This window comes from Labrus mixtus, chromosome 15 (genome assembly GCF_963584025.1).
Source record: "Labrus mixtus chromosome 15, fLabMix1.1, whole genome shotgun sequence".
In the NCBI taxonomy this organism is placed as follows: domain Eukaryota; kingdom Metazoa; phylum Chordata; class Actinopteri; order Labriformes; family Labridae; genus Labrus; species Labrus mixtus.
In genome coordinates this window covers 14894840-14911813 of record NC_083626.1, presented here as the reverse complement: position 1 = coordinate 14911813, position 16974 = coordinate 14894840, and the positions used below count along the sequence as shown (strand labels likewise).

General features: G+C 41.9%; 1 protein-coding gene across 3 annotated transcripts in view; it reads right to left on the bottom strand.

Moving 5' to 3' along the window:
- Positions 1-16974, bottom strand: part of fmnl3 (formin-like 3) — a 34042-nt gene that overhangs the window by 11533 nt on the left and 5535 nt on the right. For 2 of the 3 annotated variants that reach the window (XM_061058737.1, XM_061058736.1), the window contains exons 2-9: positions 6453-6536; positions 6253-6333; positions 5603-5679; positions 3312-3395; positions 2693-2839; positions 1624-1732; positions 1421-1497; positions 605-698 (exon numbers count right to left, since the gene is read on the bottom strand). In XM_061058737.1, coding sequence (XP_060914720.1) covers positions 605-698; positions 1421-1497; positions 1624-1732; positions 2693-2839; positions 3312-3395; positions 5603-5679; positions 6253-6333; positions 6453-6536 — 753 coding nt within the window. The remainder of the gene's footprint in view (positions 1-604; positions 699-1420; positions 1498-1623; positions 1733-2692; positions 2840-3311; positions 3396-5602; positions 5680-6252; positions 6334-6452; positions 6537-16974) is intronic. The other variant, XM_061058738.1, reaches the window with a different exon arrangement.

Sequence of the window (16974 nt, the reverse complement as noted above, 5' to 3'; positions counted from 1 at the left end):
TAAACTGCTTCTGTTCTCCAAAGTTATAAATAGCGAGTTTTTTCAATACTAGAAGAAAAAAATAACATGCCCTTTGTGGATTCATTTGTGGATCTAATTCGTGATTACTTGTACGGCCGTGGTTGAGTGCCACTGGTGACCTTTCTTGAGCGATATCAAAGACCTGTCAACTTCCATGCTTCATTGAAGAAAAACAACACAACAGAAATACCCTCTTGTTTTGACTAGTGGCTTGATTAGCTCTCATGCCTCTCTGGGGTTTTTTTGACTCTGCAGAGAGAAACCGAGAGGCAAAGCAAACCTTTGTGGTCCACTGGCTCCCATCAGGGAGTTGATCCTGATCATTGTTTGAGGTTGGCTCACATCTGGTGTCTTAATGAGACTAATGACCTTAGCCCGGCCACTGTAGAGCTTTACTTACACCCTCAGTAGACATGAAAACCCCCAGAGAGCCAAGAACTTTCATCCCTCTACCCTTGCCCTTGACGCCTTCATGCACACCAGTGATGTGGGAAATGATGGCAATTTAATTAATGCCATGTTCTGAAGAGTAAAACTTTTGGAAGTGATGGTCCAAATTTCATTAAAGCGCTGCTTCAGGCACCTCTTTGAAGTTGTCAAATGCTGAGAGGATGATCTCGTGACCTCCTCGGACGAGACAGACGGCAGCCAGCAGCTCCAGGACCAACGCTTTTGTCCTGGTAAGAAAGGAAGACACTCATTAACACAAAAATCCAGTTAAACTGCAAACACGTCTTCTCTTTCAGAATGAAGGTGGGAAAGTTTAATATTTATACCATCTGATTTAACAAAACGTAAGTCCCTGAAACTAAGTCTAACTCAAGTGTAAATCTTGAGTTGTGTTTACATTTCTACCCTTCATTATGAAGTGATCAGCCCAGGCACTTGAGCACTAATCTGCCTGCAGTAAACATTCCTTAAGCGGCGTGTATCTCCGCCTCTGATCGCTGACTTCAGAGAGAAGCTCAGCCCCGTGGAGAATGAGACACACATCATTAAGATTAAGATTAAGATTAAGATTAAGATTAAGATTCACATTATTGATCCCTGCAAGAGGAAATTTCTGTTTTTACACTCTAAGTCATGCAGAAACAGGACCCTATGGACATGCACTAATGGAGAGATGCCAGAGCGGGTGCTCCTGAGCTGATGGTGGCGGGGGGGATCAGTGCCTTGCTCAAGGGCACCTCGGCAGTGCTCAGGAGGTGATCTGACACCTCTCCAGCTACCAGACCAACTTCCAGATTTGGTCCGCATCAGGACTTGAGACGGTGACCCTCCGGTTCCCAGCCCAAGTCCCTACAGACTGAGCTACTCATCATATGAACTGGCTGCAGTGTTCCCCCCTATTGTTTGACACAGACCCTCCTCTATCGAAACAGGGGGCCTCAAATCTTACCGTGAGTTCTTATTGTTCAAGCTGAGAGCAATTTCATTGACTGCGTGTGCGTGAGACATGACCATATTGAAGCCATACTGCATGAAGAAGGCAGAGAGAGAGAGAGAGAGAGAACAGGATGTGGTCAGAATAAACTTTGGTTTACACAGGAAATACAAAATCCTCAGGTTTATTACGGATGTAGAGGTGTCACAGTCTGTTACCTGATAGTTCATGATCGCTCTCAAGCACATGATGCACACATGCACATCATCTTTTTGGCTCACGAGGCGGGAGTTTTTGATGGTTTTGCTGTTGGAAATGGTTCCATAGCTGCAACAGATGGAAGAAGTTAAGAAGTGGTGGAGATTCTGTGATGACACTTTCTGTTTCACTTCAAGTTTGATGCTAAATCGGCTCGCTTTATTTATTCACGAGAGTGTAACTGCTATTCAGATGACTCCGGTTCTGAGTGTGGCATAGAGAGAGCGAGAGAGAGAGAGAGAGAGAGAGAGAGAGAGAGAGAGAGAGAGAAAATTACAGAGGACGAGGTCTGACAGAAAAAACTTTTGAGGTCACAGATGCATTATGGGAGATGCCTGGTTTCCCTGCTGTCAACCACTGCTGTTATGCAACTGTATTGCAAAGTCATCATGTACAAACAACATTACTTTTCTTGTGCAGTTTATAAATGACTTTAAATGTCTCATGATCCAGCATTTCTGAATCATATGAATCAATTTTTTAAGTAATGCCACACATTACATAATGTTACACCAAAATAGATTCAGCAGCCCTTTCAACCAAAAGGCTGAAAAGAGTTTTCCTGGCATTTGATTGTATTTCTGTTTACTCTATTAGAGCTTATTTACTCCTGTGAGACTTAACGTCTTGTGTCTCTTCGTCTCCTGTCTGTGTGTGGCTCAGTGATGAAGAAGAGCATCACAACTGTCCAACATATGCTGCAGCACACAGCTGGCACTCATCTGAAGACAGTGCAGACGCACATCTGGACAGATGAAGGAGGATTGTTAACAAAAAGTCTCATAGTGCAAAAGTTCACAGGCTTAAGTTCCTATGTCTGATACAGCTCGTAATCTGCCGAGTCTAAAGGTCAAGGGGAAGGTTGGCCGAATCCATGACGGATCAACGATTTGGGAACTTTTCTGAAACAAAACATCACCAAGAAATCGAGCTTGCAAGCAAATACATTTTTGTAGCATTCAGGGTTAGCAGAGCGAGGCAATAACAGGGTAAAGGTAATAGCTGGGAAGCTAGCTGAGCAATACGTACCGGAGGACTGACTGGCGGGCCGAGCGCACCAGTGTGTTGCAGAAGGGGTGCGTGCCCATTTGGTGCAGATCCTCTATGGACCTGCTCCAAGACTTAGCCTTGTCCAAGTAGCCATCCTCCCCATTCTCCAGCCCCTCAAAATCCAACCTGAGCCACATATAGTCAGAAAGACAAGCAAACACAGAGGAGCCGGGGGTGTAGATAGGAGGCGGGAGGGAGGTTAGGTTAGCAATGCAGCTTGGTAGAGAGCCAGGGGTTATCACAAGAACTGTCAACAGGCTGCACGATAAAGCTCAGCACACTGATTCTGTCCCGTTCAGGCAATGTAAAGCTCATCACTACACCATAGAGCACCTTTGCAGGAACACAGTCAGTTGCAAAGTATGCAACAAGACATACAAACACATCCAAAGAAGGCACAAATGCAGTTTTGCACTTTTTTAGATGCACAAGCAGTTTCTTACAGGCTTTACGGGACTACAACATGTTAACTAAGCAGCTGGAAACACTGCCCGACCCAGAGGAAGGATTCTGAATGAAATCTTGAGAGATACGTGTGTGTGTGTGTGTGTGTGTGTGTGTGTGTGTGTGTGTGTGTGTGTGTGTGTGTGATACTCACATAACAGCACACTGGGCAAAGGAGAGATACTCCACCAGGATGTCAAGGCCTCGGTTCTCATCATTGAGGAACTCCCTGACCCACCTGTGACGCATGGGCAAAGAGAAGAGTTCAGCAGGGCGCAGACTCAAAAACACTCCCTTATCCTTTTTGTTTTTTCAAAAGAGTATTTTTTTGGGCTGTTTGCCTTTAGTTGATGGGACATCTTGAGAGAGATAGCACCAAATTACTGTCAGGTCTGCACACCCTCATCCTCTAAGACTGCATTTTAGCCATGTTCCTCATTTCTAAGCTCCACAGAGGCCTTTTGTAGAACTTTCATCAGGTTTGGTCACCATCTGGATTATTATTTTTTGTAAAATTACTGGGGCTGAATTGGAAAGCCACCTTTAGACCAACAAAGAGACTTGGATGAAAATGAGTAGCTTAAAAAAACTGGTTCTACATTAGACACTACATGTGTAAGGGTGTAATGTGTGTGTTTTCTGAGACCAGACGGGGTAAAAGCCACTCAGAGTAAAATTGTGGAGGGAGGCAAGTGTATATGGTTTTATGTTAAGTTGTTTTTTACTGTTTTGCTTTTCACTTTCAAAAACATTTTCCTTTAGATGTATGTGCACACAGGTTATTACACACATTTCACTAATCATTGTACTAAACTTTCAGGTTATTTACAAAGTCTTTGGATCACAACGTCGCTTGTGTTTGTTCCTTTTTTTTTAATTTCCCCATCGACACACTATAAGACCTTTAGCAATATTTTGGCAAGTATTATGCAATCAACCTGATAGTTATGATAGCCACAGAAAAATCTTTGGCAGAAATGCAATGGAAAGTAAACGACAGCAGGGCTTCAGATCTCATCTCAGTTTAATTCCAGTTTTCTATCGAGACACGGAGAGAAATCAGCCCTAACAAAGGAATTCCCATTGCGACGAGAGAAAGAATGTTGAGGGCATATGGCTGAAGGAGTTGGGCTCAGGTCGACTCCCTGACAGTCAACAGTATTTTGTCTGCCTCCCCCACAAGACCCCCTTCACCTCCTCCCTACTTCTTCAGGGGACTCCAGGGGTGAACAGGATTGGGGTAAAAGGTTCTTAAAATAGTCTTGAAGTGCTGGTTATGATGACAGCCAATGAAAAGTCAGGCAGGAAAGCAATCAAAGGTCTCAACGTAGCATAAGGAGAGGGGGAGGGAGGGAGGGAGGAAAGGGAAGAGAGGTGAGGAGAAGAACAGAGGAAAGCAAACAAAGCAGTAAAGAGTAAAAACGGGTGCAGGAGGGAAGGGGGGGGGGGGGGGGGGGGGGGGCAAGGAGGTGGGCTTGATCATCAGTTTCCTGTCTGCCACCCCTCCCTCCCCTTTCTCCCTTCCTTGCCTCCGACCCCTCATTCCTTCCTCTCCCTCTCTCTACTTCTCTCCAACTTGTTGCTATTTCAGATTTTCTTGGCAATCTCAGGAATAACACATCAGAGAGGGTCAGGGATTCGGACACACACAATAAACCAGCATCTGTTTCACTTAATCCCACACACAAAAAAGTCTTCTGAAAATAATTTTCCTCTTTTCCCCTTCTCTCTGTATTTCTGAGAAATGCGGAGGAAACAGACATTTATGGATGAAGCCTAACAGAATAGGAGTTGTCCTTGGACTCGATGATCACTGTGCAAAATCAACACCTTTTTCACAGGCTCCTTCTGGTTTGAGAGTTTAGTGGCACGTCAGAGCAGCACATTTTGTATGTAACATTATCAGTGTGACAATGGTGTATCAAGTCAAGGATCAAGCCTGCAACACTGAAGACAAAGACTAGAATGGCTTACGTAACATCCACATACTGAATGCCTATTGTCTTATACAAAATACGATAAAACATTACAAAAACATTGTTTACTTTAAAAATCTGATAAATCAGTGTGTGTGTGTGTGTGTGTGTGTGTGTGTGTGTGTGTGCGTGTGTGTGTGTTTGTGCTTTTCACTAGGTTCAGCATTGGTCAGCTTGGCTTCCTGTCCCTCTGGCACACACAACAAAGCTTCATGCTCGACACTACGGGGGAGTGGACGAGGCAGCACAATGGCTACCATCTGGGCATTATGAGTACCAGCTCTATGAAGTGGAGCTGCAGAGCCTGGCAAAGTTAAAACAATGGGGGATATCTGGGCACCGTAAGCGATGAAGCAGGAGCACAAAAGACTATTCTTTACGGTAATAATGTGGCTTCCTAAAGGGCAGTGTACCAACAAATCAAAATGTGTGATTCACCAGACAATTAGGCTGTAAAAGTATTGATTACCCAATGTGGTTCGTCCGCAGAGAGATCTCCAGCTCCCTTAAGACTTTGGTAGACTCCTGAACCCGCCTGCGAAACTTCTGCAACACACAATGAAGTCAGAGAGTTTTGCAACAGATTTATAATTATGCCAATTAAGTATAAAGCTTTACAAGTTCATATAAAAGGGTCAACTACCAATTCCCATTGCACTCATGTTACATTTGTTATGTGACGGTGTTCAGTAAGTAGTCAAATCAATACAGCAGAATCAAGGATATAGTCTTCTTTGTCTTCTGCTCCTACATTATGCTCGATGCAAATCACCTGAGAACAGTTTAGTGCTAGCAGCAGCTAATGTATATGATGTTGCAACCCAACTGTCGACAGTTTTTTTCAGATTATTTCTTCTTCTTTTTTTAAGTTTGTTATGCTAGCAGCAGCTTGTGTATCCCCAGGCGTGATTGAAGACTCGGCTAAAGATGTCTGGTTGGCGCACTTCACTCCAATCCGCCTTATTTTCCCCTCGTTTTAAAACTTGTAGTCTTCAGCCCAAACTAGTAATACATTCCCACAAGCGTCATGACTTTATCCAATCTCCCTTAAGCCATAAATAGGTTTAGTTATATCATCTTAGTATTTTAAGACTGACACTGTCATTTCTACTATCTCACCTTTCTTGTGACTCCGGGGTCTAGGTATCCTCGTAGCTTCTGGATGTAGGTGTGAGGTGGATTCTTCACCTGAAATCTCTCCTGAAAATGGACAACAGCAGCATTGTGATGAGTGTTTGCTGAAGTCACTGTGTTGGTACAGAATGAGCCACGTGATGATGCCAGCTGTGTGTGTAGGGTGTGAGGGCTTTTGAGCGCACCTGGTCGCAGATCAGGTCCCACTTCTTTTCATTGTCGTACTGTCTGAGGAGCCGGGCTTTGTCTGGAGGCAGGTTCATAGAATTCTGAAAAATAAATAAATGAATCATTACATATAACCACATATTTTCCTTTTGTTCCCCATTATTTCCTTGTTTATAGCAGCTGTGACTGTGAGCGAGTGTTTCGACAGAGCCTCGGTTTTACAGGCCTCTGGCGCCAACAACAGTACACGGATGAAACTTTGGGGACTAAGACCCTGACCTCACTTCCTGTGTTGACTTTGTGCATCCTGCAGCAGGAGATGATCTGCATCTCCTCGCTCAGACACACTTTGCTTTTAACCACAACAAGCCACAATCAGTGTGCAGGCTTATCCACAGACCTGTCATCTAATCCCCTCATAAAAAACACTTGAACGCCACACGAGACGCCTAGAGGCAGCCACTTTATTGTGGCTCAAATTAAATCCTAAATGCGCTAATTTGTGTTTAGAGACCAGTCCACTTAATGGTTTTACGTCCTTGTGACAACAGTAAAGATAACACAAACACTACAACACAGGTTCATGAGTTATAACTTCCCTGGGATAAGCCAAGAGCTTGTTCACAGTGGTTGATGTGAAAATCTTAAAAATGAGGAAGCACAACAATAAGACGGAGCTCGCCAGCATGAAAGTGATCACCTCAGCGTTTCTCTTTGAAGAGACGTGAGAGATTGTTTGCACTGGGAACTCTCATTTACACCAGTATCAACAGAACCCCATAAGCTCGACCACAAACAGCCTGTCAGCCTGTCAGCTTGACTTTTAACCTGCAGCTATAACTCAGCCTCCAATCTAAAACGCAACACCCTGTTAAACCTTCCCAGGTCAGACCATGTTCACACTGGCATTTTGCCACCGGTGGAGTGTTTGACGGATGGAAAATGACAAATTATTGTTCCTACTGTGTATTACACAACCTCAGAAATATTGCATGCGAGTATTTTAAAAATAACTGTTACACATCAGGTCCACATCGCTCACTCCATCAGCACGTCGTGAATCATTTTATCTTAAGATGACTGAGGAAAGAAAAAAAAACCCTTCTGTATTTATTCTACATTTTTTTATATGGCTGACTCATATTTCATTGGCATGTTTTTTTCATCAGATATTCAAAAATCTATACAAACTTGTAAAAGAAGGTCAGCTAGAAATACAAACGTACAAATGAGTCATTCCTAACAGAGCTGGTATTGTAGGGGAAAGTGATTCGACGTAATGTGCTTTATGATTCCCTTGCAGGAGAGAGGAGCAGTAACATGCATACCAGATGTCCAGAATTACAGGAGGAATGTGACCTGTTTACAGAACTCCTTTATAGCAGTAAATTGTCTCTCTTGTCTGACCCCCAGCCTGCTCCCTCTCCTCCGCCTCTGCCCCTCCTGGGAGACATTTTAGTCTTCAGAAAGGTCGGACTAGGAAGTGAAGAGTACTACCTCTCATCTGTCTCTTCAAATGATCGGTTTCTCAGCATATATCACATAGACTTTGATTTAAAAAAAGACGTTTCATGTATAAGGTTGACCTTCTGTTCTTAAATCTGCATTTTTACTCCGTTAAATAAATGTAAAATAACATATTCAAAGAACTTTTCATTTCATGTTAGGTGCTTTAAATTCTACATTTTACTGCAGGAGAAGGATTGTTCTATAATTCAATTAGGAGCAAAATCATTTAATCATTTAAATGGATTAAGCACTTTTGTTAGGAAACAGTAATTTATCCTTATCGGTCTGTTTTGTTAATTACTTTGGACTGGTTTTCATGGGGAGAATAGAGAATGGGTTTAAACTGTGTTTCCTGGATTGTCCGATAGTCATGAACGCACCATTCCTGAGGTGCGCTCAGAGCGGTGCTCTGCCGCTTTAAATGACGTAATAAGACAGGTGAAGTGGCAGCTGACGGAGGACCCGTATGGACGCCAAATTTGAAGCTGTCGGACCTGAAAGATGACGCACTGGACTTGTTTTAGAAACCAGCCGTATCTTATGTGATCCAACTACAACAAAGAAAACTGAACTCAAAGACGAAGTTTGGGCTCGTCGCTCTAAAAGCCGTCCGGTGCCCCGGCAGACCATAAGTGAGCTGACCTAACCTTATGTTTTCCCTGTGTGAGAATCAGTCCTTTCCGTACCTGTCATCTCTTGACTTCTCTGTCACACTTCAGGTTAGGGCTAGTTTTTGTTGAATGTATACAACATGTATTTTTTTCCCAGTATAAATGACAAATATTTTCTGGTTTCAGCTCTTCACATTTGACGCCACTGTTCTTTTCCCCGATTTCTTTAATGGACCAAACTTATTTCATTAAGAAAACTAAGATAAGATAAGATCATCCTTTATTCCCTCAGTGGGGTTGCAGCAATAAAAAGACAAGAAGAAGAGCATGCATACATTAAGTGCAAATAAAATAAGAATAGATGGGAACAAAATAAAAGTACTATGTATTTACATTAACTAATAAGTATTAAGTAATTTTTACACCCATTACCTGTCAAACTAAAAACTATACAGGATATTCAGATATGCTGTGCAATAAGAGGCAAGTTAAAGTTAAAGTGACCAGATCTGAGATAAGGTGACAAAATGAAACAATAAATATAAAAAATAAGTATCTATAAGTATAACATGATTAACACTTAACAACATTACTTAAAGCAACTGTACTCAGACACTTGGACCTTAGTCATTCATAGATAAAGTGCTTTTGTCATATTCAAAATGTAGCGATGAATTAAAAGATGCAATTGCACTGAGTGGATTTCTTTAATACACTCTCCATCATGTTGCATATAGGCTTTAATTGGGATGTAAACACTTATAGGCTAAATGACAAATGACACCCAGATATCTGTTCCAGCATCTGTCTGGGCACAAAGCCTGGCTCCTTATACTGAAGTGGGGCAAACAGGCAGAGGGCATGGTCCCCTTTTCAAGTAATGTCCTTCTAAAATACTGTCAAACATCCCGAGTGGACACGCACAAACACAAAAATACAAAAACACGCACAAAGATGTACATCCATTTAGTATAGAAATGCTTCATTAAGTTCAAACCTGCCCACTGTAGTTGGACTTGAAGAGGATATTAGTGATTGTAACACAAATGAGAAGTGACCAAAGGTGTAATCACACTATCAAAGTCAGTCATGTAGGATATGCCCTTCTATTATGAGCAGTGAAGACACACACACACTGTGGTGTTTACTGTGTTAACTTAGTTAGTTACAGCCCAAGGTCATGTAAACAAATACAGGTGGGACTGTGCAGGCGTGAGCAGAGCTGCAAAAGTTAAGAAAACGAGTCTAGAAAAAGTACTGCTTGAATAAAAGAGGAAGAGAGGGAAATGTTAATCCTGCAAACGCAGAGAGGAAAAGAGCAGAGGGGATGTTTCCTTTCTGACTGGATTTGGGTAATTTGAGCCAAGTAACCCAATTTAGCTAATTTCATTTCACTTTCTCCCACAGCGATACAATCACGCACTTCCTGTGTTTATAAGAAGCTAAAAAGGCGTTGTTTTATGGGAGAGAGGGAGCAGGGTCGCATTAAAATGACCAGCCCATTTTCGGGGTTAAATACTACAGAAATGCCAAGAATGTTTGGTGCTTGTTATGAAACCAAAATGCCCAGATATTCTCTCCTCCAGTAAGGCCGTTCTTGTTTGACCTGAGAGCAGCCTGATAAAGAGATTCAATGTGGAGCTTTGTTATGATTTGGTGTGCTGCCATCCCCATCCTTTGACATTTGAGCTATTTTTTTCTTCATAGAAAATCTCTAACAATGGCTGGTGGGCAGGGTCCGCGACTCGGCATATGCCCCCTGGTGCTGCTGTGCAGAGTGAAATCCGGCAACAACACAACTCCAGTACACACACCAGTACACTGCAGGACCAGATAAACAGGTTTTCTATCACCACTATCTCTGCAGTCATCCGGCCCCCATTGTGAGCCAGACCAGGAGACCAGGTCCAAGGACAAAATGAAGGAAAGATATTTCTATTTTTGTATTAAAGATTGATTTTGGGGCGTTAAATGCAGGAGAGTGGATAGAGTTTGTTTTGCCGAATTCTTTGTACAAATATCTGATTTACAGAAAAAGTAAATATATAAATGTAATGACAAAAGACTGTAGGAAGAAATAAGATTGAGAGGATTAGTTAAAAGTCACTTGTGAGAAAATGAATCAGCATCAGTTTAGTTTAAATGATAAACTGTTTTATCATTGTGAAAACTAAAGGTTGTTCTACAAAACAAACAATTTGAAGATGTTACACCAGATTCTGGAGAGGAAGTTCATAGTGTTTTATCAATTTATAAACTAAAGAATTAAACTATAAAAGGTCAATTTAATTTTATAGCGAGCCAGTGTTTGATCACAGCCCTATAATTAATAGTTAAAAAAAGAGTAAACATTACGAACAAACAAACAAATCAAATACTCAAGGTGGGGCAAGCATCTGGAGGTGAAAGGATGTCACGGAGAAGATTTAAGCACAGGATGACACAGGCCAACAGAGAGGGCACAAACTATAAAGCAGAGACATTTGAGCTCTCACATAAGACGGAGGCCTTCAAGACTCAACAGTTAAAGTAGTTGAGGGGGTCAGGTTTCTGGTTAAGGAGGCATGAAGAGTCAAGAAGAGCCATCAGGGACCCAGCAGAGCACTCAAGTCACACACAGACCCCTGCAAGTGAGAGGGGGGGGGGGGGGGGGGGGGTTCTGCAGAGTCCAGGGTCAGTGCAGACATCAGAGTCAACAGGGCAACTTCATCTGCCCCTAAGCTGGACAGCTTCCTAATCCGAGCTGATTTACAACCAGCCTTGAGTTGAGTGTTTGACCCGCCGGTCCAGTCAGAGTCTCCCAGAGAGACAAATGGAAAAGACTGACAGGATGCACCCCCCACTGCCCCTAGTCTTTCTCACAGCTTCACACTTTTCCATTAGGATAAGATATGAAACCAGCATTAAGCACACTGGATCACTTTGAATGTTTGAGCTCTTTGTACAGTAGAGGACAGAAGTTTCATTATATGTTTAAAGATTGTAAGAGAAAGTCAAGTGGACTCTTTGATCAGCATCGACACAGTGGTTTAATGTTTGTGATTTATCAAATATATTGTATACAATAAAGGTCAGAAAGTAATCTAAAGAGGATTCTAATTCAATTTCTTATTTTTTTTGTTGTTATGTACTTGCAGCATCTAGGATTTGGTTAATATAAATGGCCCCCTGTGAGCCTTGAAGGGTTGTATGCATGGGAGCAAAATAGACAAGAATAATCTAATATCAGACTGTTACACCCTACAAGTGGCCAACAAACCAAACGCATTCACCCCCATCTCTCTTTTGTGCTCCATCAGTGGGCTGGAAATGCTGCGTCTGTGTTTTGGATCTACTTTGATTTGGTTTACACAGGCCAGACTTAGTTGTCATCGGCTTGGAGGGAAATGAGTGGGTGGCTAAAAGAGCTCAGGAGGTTGGACAGAGCCTGTGGCAGTTCAGACACTAAAAAGAGGCCCAGACAGTCCTCTTTACCCCCCAACAGGTCGTAGTGTCTGCTCATCAGGGCGGGGTCCAGTAGGACGATTACACTGCCAGCTGTCCTGCCAACATCAGCAACACAATGCACTGAGCTATGACACATACTCAAGAAATGTCAGGGTAATTCATTTGATTAACTAGAGTTTATTTCTTTATCCACTGAAGTTTCAGGTGCTTTAGTTTTACACATAAACATGAACAACGACCACGACTAGCAACAGCTGACATAAGCTGAAATGTGAATTATGAGGGGAAAGTTTAGCATTCTTGTGAACATGCTCTTTTTTGATTTTTTTTGCCAGGAGTTAATGAAAAAAAAGAAAGAGGATTTGGTCTTTGTTTATTTATAAAGGGACAAGTATGAAGCAAGTCAGCTGATGCCACACACATCACTTTAAGCCTAAGCTTATTTTTGAAATTCCCCTCCCTAGATGGAACTTTACAAAACGTTTTAAAAAAGAGCTAACACACGGAAATGTTATTGGTTATATATGAATCTACAGGAAACTTCTGGTTGTCTTAGCTGAACACAAAAACTGTAAAAATGACAATTACCCTGCATGGCTTACATTCTACACACCCAGGGCTTAATATTTAACAGATTATGTTTTGTTGGCTTAAATTCGTATAATCTTATAGTGTGGTAGATTTCAAAAAAATATTTAATCAAAGCTAAGATGTGATAACTAGCTGCTTGATGTAGCTTCTTATTGATCAAAACATGAAAGTTGTGTCAATCTTCCCTTTAAACTCTAAACAAGAAGATTTCTCAAAATGTCAAGCTGTTCCCTGATAAAAATGACAACAGTGTTGCTTTGGTCACAAAGTGACATCATCCTGAAATCTATACACAGATTGTTTGTCACCAGTTGAGATGAGACAAAGTTATTTTAATCGTTTTGTACTAAAGCCTGATAGAAACATTTACTAACCTCCTGCTAAGAGAAATCATGGTTCCCTTTTTCCGATCTTTTGTGGACATTGATCCTGTGCTTCTTGATTTGCTTTCAGATAATAAAACTGTCCTTGGCCATCCTTCATAGTTTCATTTGGCTGCTAGAAGTTTAGAGACCAAGATAACAGAAAGATATTGTTGGCCTCTTTCTGTTATCACTAAAAATATCTGAAAAAAAAACCTTATCTGGCTATTTTATTTACTGTGATTAAAAGCTTTAGAATACATTGTGTCAACATAGTTGAGCTCTATATGACAAAGGTAAACATTTTCTGAACATACTGAGCTGATCCGGTAACAAAGGAAAATACAAGCCCAGCCAATGAGGGGGAAGATAAGGCCTGAAGGTTTTTAATGAAGGGTCTGAAGAGGGGAGACAAAGCCGTGCCACTGATCCCTATCAGAAAGTAGAGCCGGCATGCAGGCAAAGAAAACACAGTGAACATGGCTGTGTTTTCTGAAAGAATATATAGTGAGTAAAAAAAGAAAAGAAAGGTGACACCCTGTTTCTTTTCCAGAGGTGGCAAGCTTTTGTTCAAGATAAATGTGTACCTCAAAAGAAAAAAAAAGACAAGGAATAAATAATGCTCTACAGTCTTATATGAAATAGGAGGGACATTATACATATGTCGTTGTGTAAATGTCATCATGACAACATGAGGTGGGGCTCATCAGGCTGGATGACCTGATTCAATGACATCACTCAAGAGCCACAGTATGAATCAGACTCAGCATATGACAGCATCTAAATGTATTTCACCAGCTTTCATTGATGAGTGTCAGGGCTTTTGTTTGGATCCTCCTTTTCCTCTGTACTGAAACACAATGAGAGGAGACAGGATGAGAGGCCCGGCTGTTGTCGTCATGAGGCTGAAGGGACTTCCTGAACTCTTCAGGAAATTAAAAGCTGGCCTGAGTAATGTAAGGGTTGTACCGTAGCTGCTACGTGCAAAACAAGCTTGTGTGTGTTTTAACACATCCACTCCTACCATGAATGAGTTGAAGGTGTTTTTTTTTGTTGTTTTTTTTTACAGCTCCAAGGTAAGCCTCCTTGGATTAAAAGCGACGGAGTGGAGTGTGGGAAAACACTGCCCCCCTTTCTCTGAGCAGATATCCGATCACCCTATCGCTCTATTGTGAGGTAACCTGAAGCAGGCAATCACAACAAAGCATGAGTCCTGCATAAGGACACCAAACCAGGAGGGCCTACAAGGCAGATGCTACACCACCTCTCTCCTGAGGTGGGGCTGAAGGTGTGTGTGTGTGTGTCTGTGTGTGTGTGTGTGTGTGTGTGTGGAGGGGGGGGGGGGGGAGATAGCAGAGGGGAGAAGATGTTTTTCCAAAAGGTGGAGAGGTAAATTCATCACCCCTCCCTGTCCTGGTTCATGTTTACAAAGCAAACATAATGAGACTGCGTGTTTATTGAGATATTAACATAACCGGTAAAGCCACTCAGATGTAATTAACTCAAACCACATTCATGACATGTGAGAGTGCAAACATGCAGTGAGTGAAAACAATGGGATACAATGGCTGATCCAAACACAGTTAACCTCCATTACTTTCCATTTTCAAACCTAATACATTACTAATGAGACGTTCCTTTTATTCGACACAACTAACTCGAGACCTCATTTGATTTAGTTTTATGTTGATACAGACCGGACTAAAGTAGAAGATGATTTGTTTGTCAATCATTGTTGATAATTTAACTATAACACCTGAAAATAGAGACAATCTAAATATTCCTACATTTCAAGTTGTAGAATAGTTTACTTGAAAATGTCCACTTTGTGGCGCCGGTAGCCTTGTGGTTAGTGTGTGCGCCATGTGTGGAGGTTAAAGTCCTTCAAGTGGGTGGCTCGGGTTCAAATCTGACCTATGGCTCCTTTCCTGCATGTCATTACCCACTCTCTCTCTCTCTCTCTCTCTCTCTCTCTCTCTCTCTGATTTCTGACTCTGTCCACTTCTCTTGTCTCTAAAATAAGGCATAAAAAGCCCAAAAATAAACAAACAAACAAACAAAAATCTCCACTTTGACATTTTCTCTTTAAATGACAAAACTTGAACATTTTGTCACTTGAAGAGAGGGACGTTAAGTTCATAATGATGTCATCAGAGAAACGTAGATAGCTCAACTGGTCAAACATAAAAAGCTGAAGTGGCTGCAACTCAGCTCTTAGAGTATTCACATCCTGCTGCATGTGATAGGTTTTTTTTTTTTTTGTTAAACGGTAACACAGTGTATAGCTGTGTTAATGTGATGTCTGTGTGGCTTCTGATTCATTCAGGTCATGGTAATTCAAGACTTGACCCAGAAGGCAACTAGATTTGGTTAAAGGTCTTGAAGACGTTTCACTTCTCTGAAAAGCTTCTTCAGTTCTTAACTGACTTGTGGATAAAGCTAGAAATGTAAATCTCCATGGATCTCTGACATAATATGAAAAGGATTATAATGTGAGAAGACTGTGGGTGGCTGAGTATAATGGCCAAGCTTTGAAACCATTTTATTACAGTCTGGGATGAAGCTAAACTACCTATCATCTACCCTCACATTGTCATTTTGTCATAGCGCGGCAAGCCTCGATATGAAGTTTTAATTCTGTTTCAGTCTTCTGCTCTCCGTCTTGCCGCCCTTCTCCAGCCTGTAGCCCTCTGAAGTCTCCTCTCTTCTCCCATGAATCTACTGGACTGTGACCTCTCAGTAACTGGTGAGACAAACAAATTTCCCTCGGGTCATTTCTTTACAACACAAAACCAAATGTACGGAGGCAAGAGGAAGTTGATGAACTTGCCTTGTCTCGCTTGTTTCAAGGGACACCTCCCAGAACCAATTTGCTAATCTGTTTATTTACACGATGACATACTTGGGATGAACAGCGATGATAGCTGGAGAGCGTTATCATCACAGGGAGCTTTGAGCTGAACTGAAGGTCTCTAGTTTGAGATAAAGATGAAAATGTTCGTCTTCTAAAGCTAGATGTTTCTCAAGCTTCAAACGAATGAGCTTTCTCAAGTTTCAAACGAGTGAAATTGAAACGCCCACTAGAGGCGTCAACTCCCACCTGACAATTCTTTTGTCTAATTTATTTGTCTTTTTAAACAAAATGTATCGAGGAAGTGTGAACACAAACAAAGATATGACAGAGGTAAGGGACAAAGTTATAAATACATTCTGATCCTGAATGAGAGGCGTTCGTTCAATCCGGGGTTGAACATCCTGTTTGTTCTCCTCTGTGTGTCCGTACATAGTCCTAGGGAAACCCCGGCCAACAGGAGATATACACAGTGAATGTCAGGAATGCAGGTACATGAATGCCTCAATAACTCATGCTGGCCGGGCCCTATGACACACTGCCCAGTCAAAAGATGAAGGTCAGCCCGAGTCAATGTTGGAGGGGAAAGGGGGGGGGGGGGGGGAGAACTGATGAATATAAAATAAAAAGGAACCAAAACCAAAAGGACAGTCAAAGACGCTGATGTGAAATTCAAATAAGTATCGCTATATCAGTCATGAGTCTTAAAAAGTTCCCCTTTATCTCCCCGTATGACTTCACTGTAAAAAGTCTACAGGAGTAGAAGTCTTCAGAGATGACAAAAACAAAAAACAGTATTATATACCGTAAGGAAGGCCTGAAAATGATTACAACGTGTCACTTTCTAATTAGCATTAAGCTATAAACGGGCTCACGGCGGTTCTTCTGAGCATCTACGTTTAAAAAAAGGAGTGAAGCGGCACAAAAGGCACCAGGGGATGAGGCCCCCTTTCTAAAACAACACTGACTGACAGACTCCCCATTGTACTGAGAAGGAAACCACTTCTCCAACATAGTACAGCCGCAGTGCAGCTGCATTAAGAGCTGCATGCAAACCCCCACTGACACACACACACACAGACACGCACATTAACACACACACACACATACCAAAATAATACTAACATGTGCAGATCAATGACAAACACATGCCCTTCCTTTGTAGATT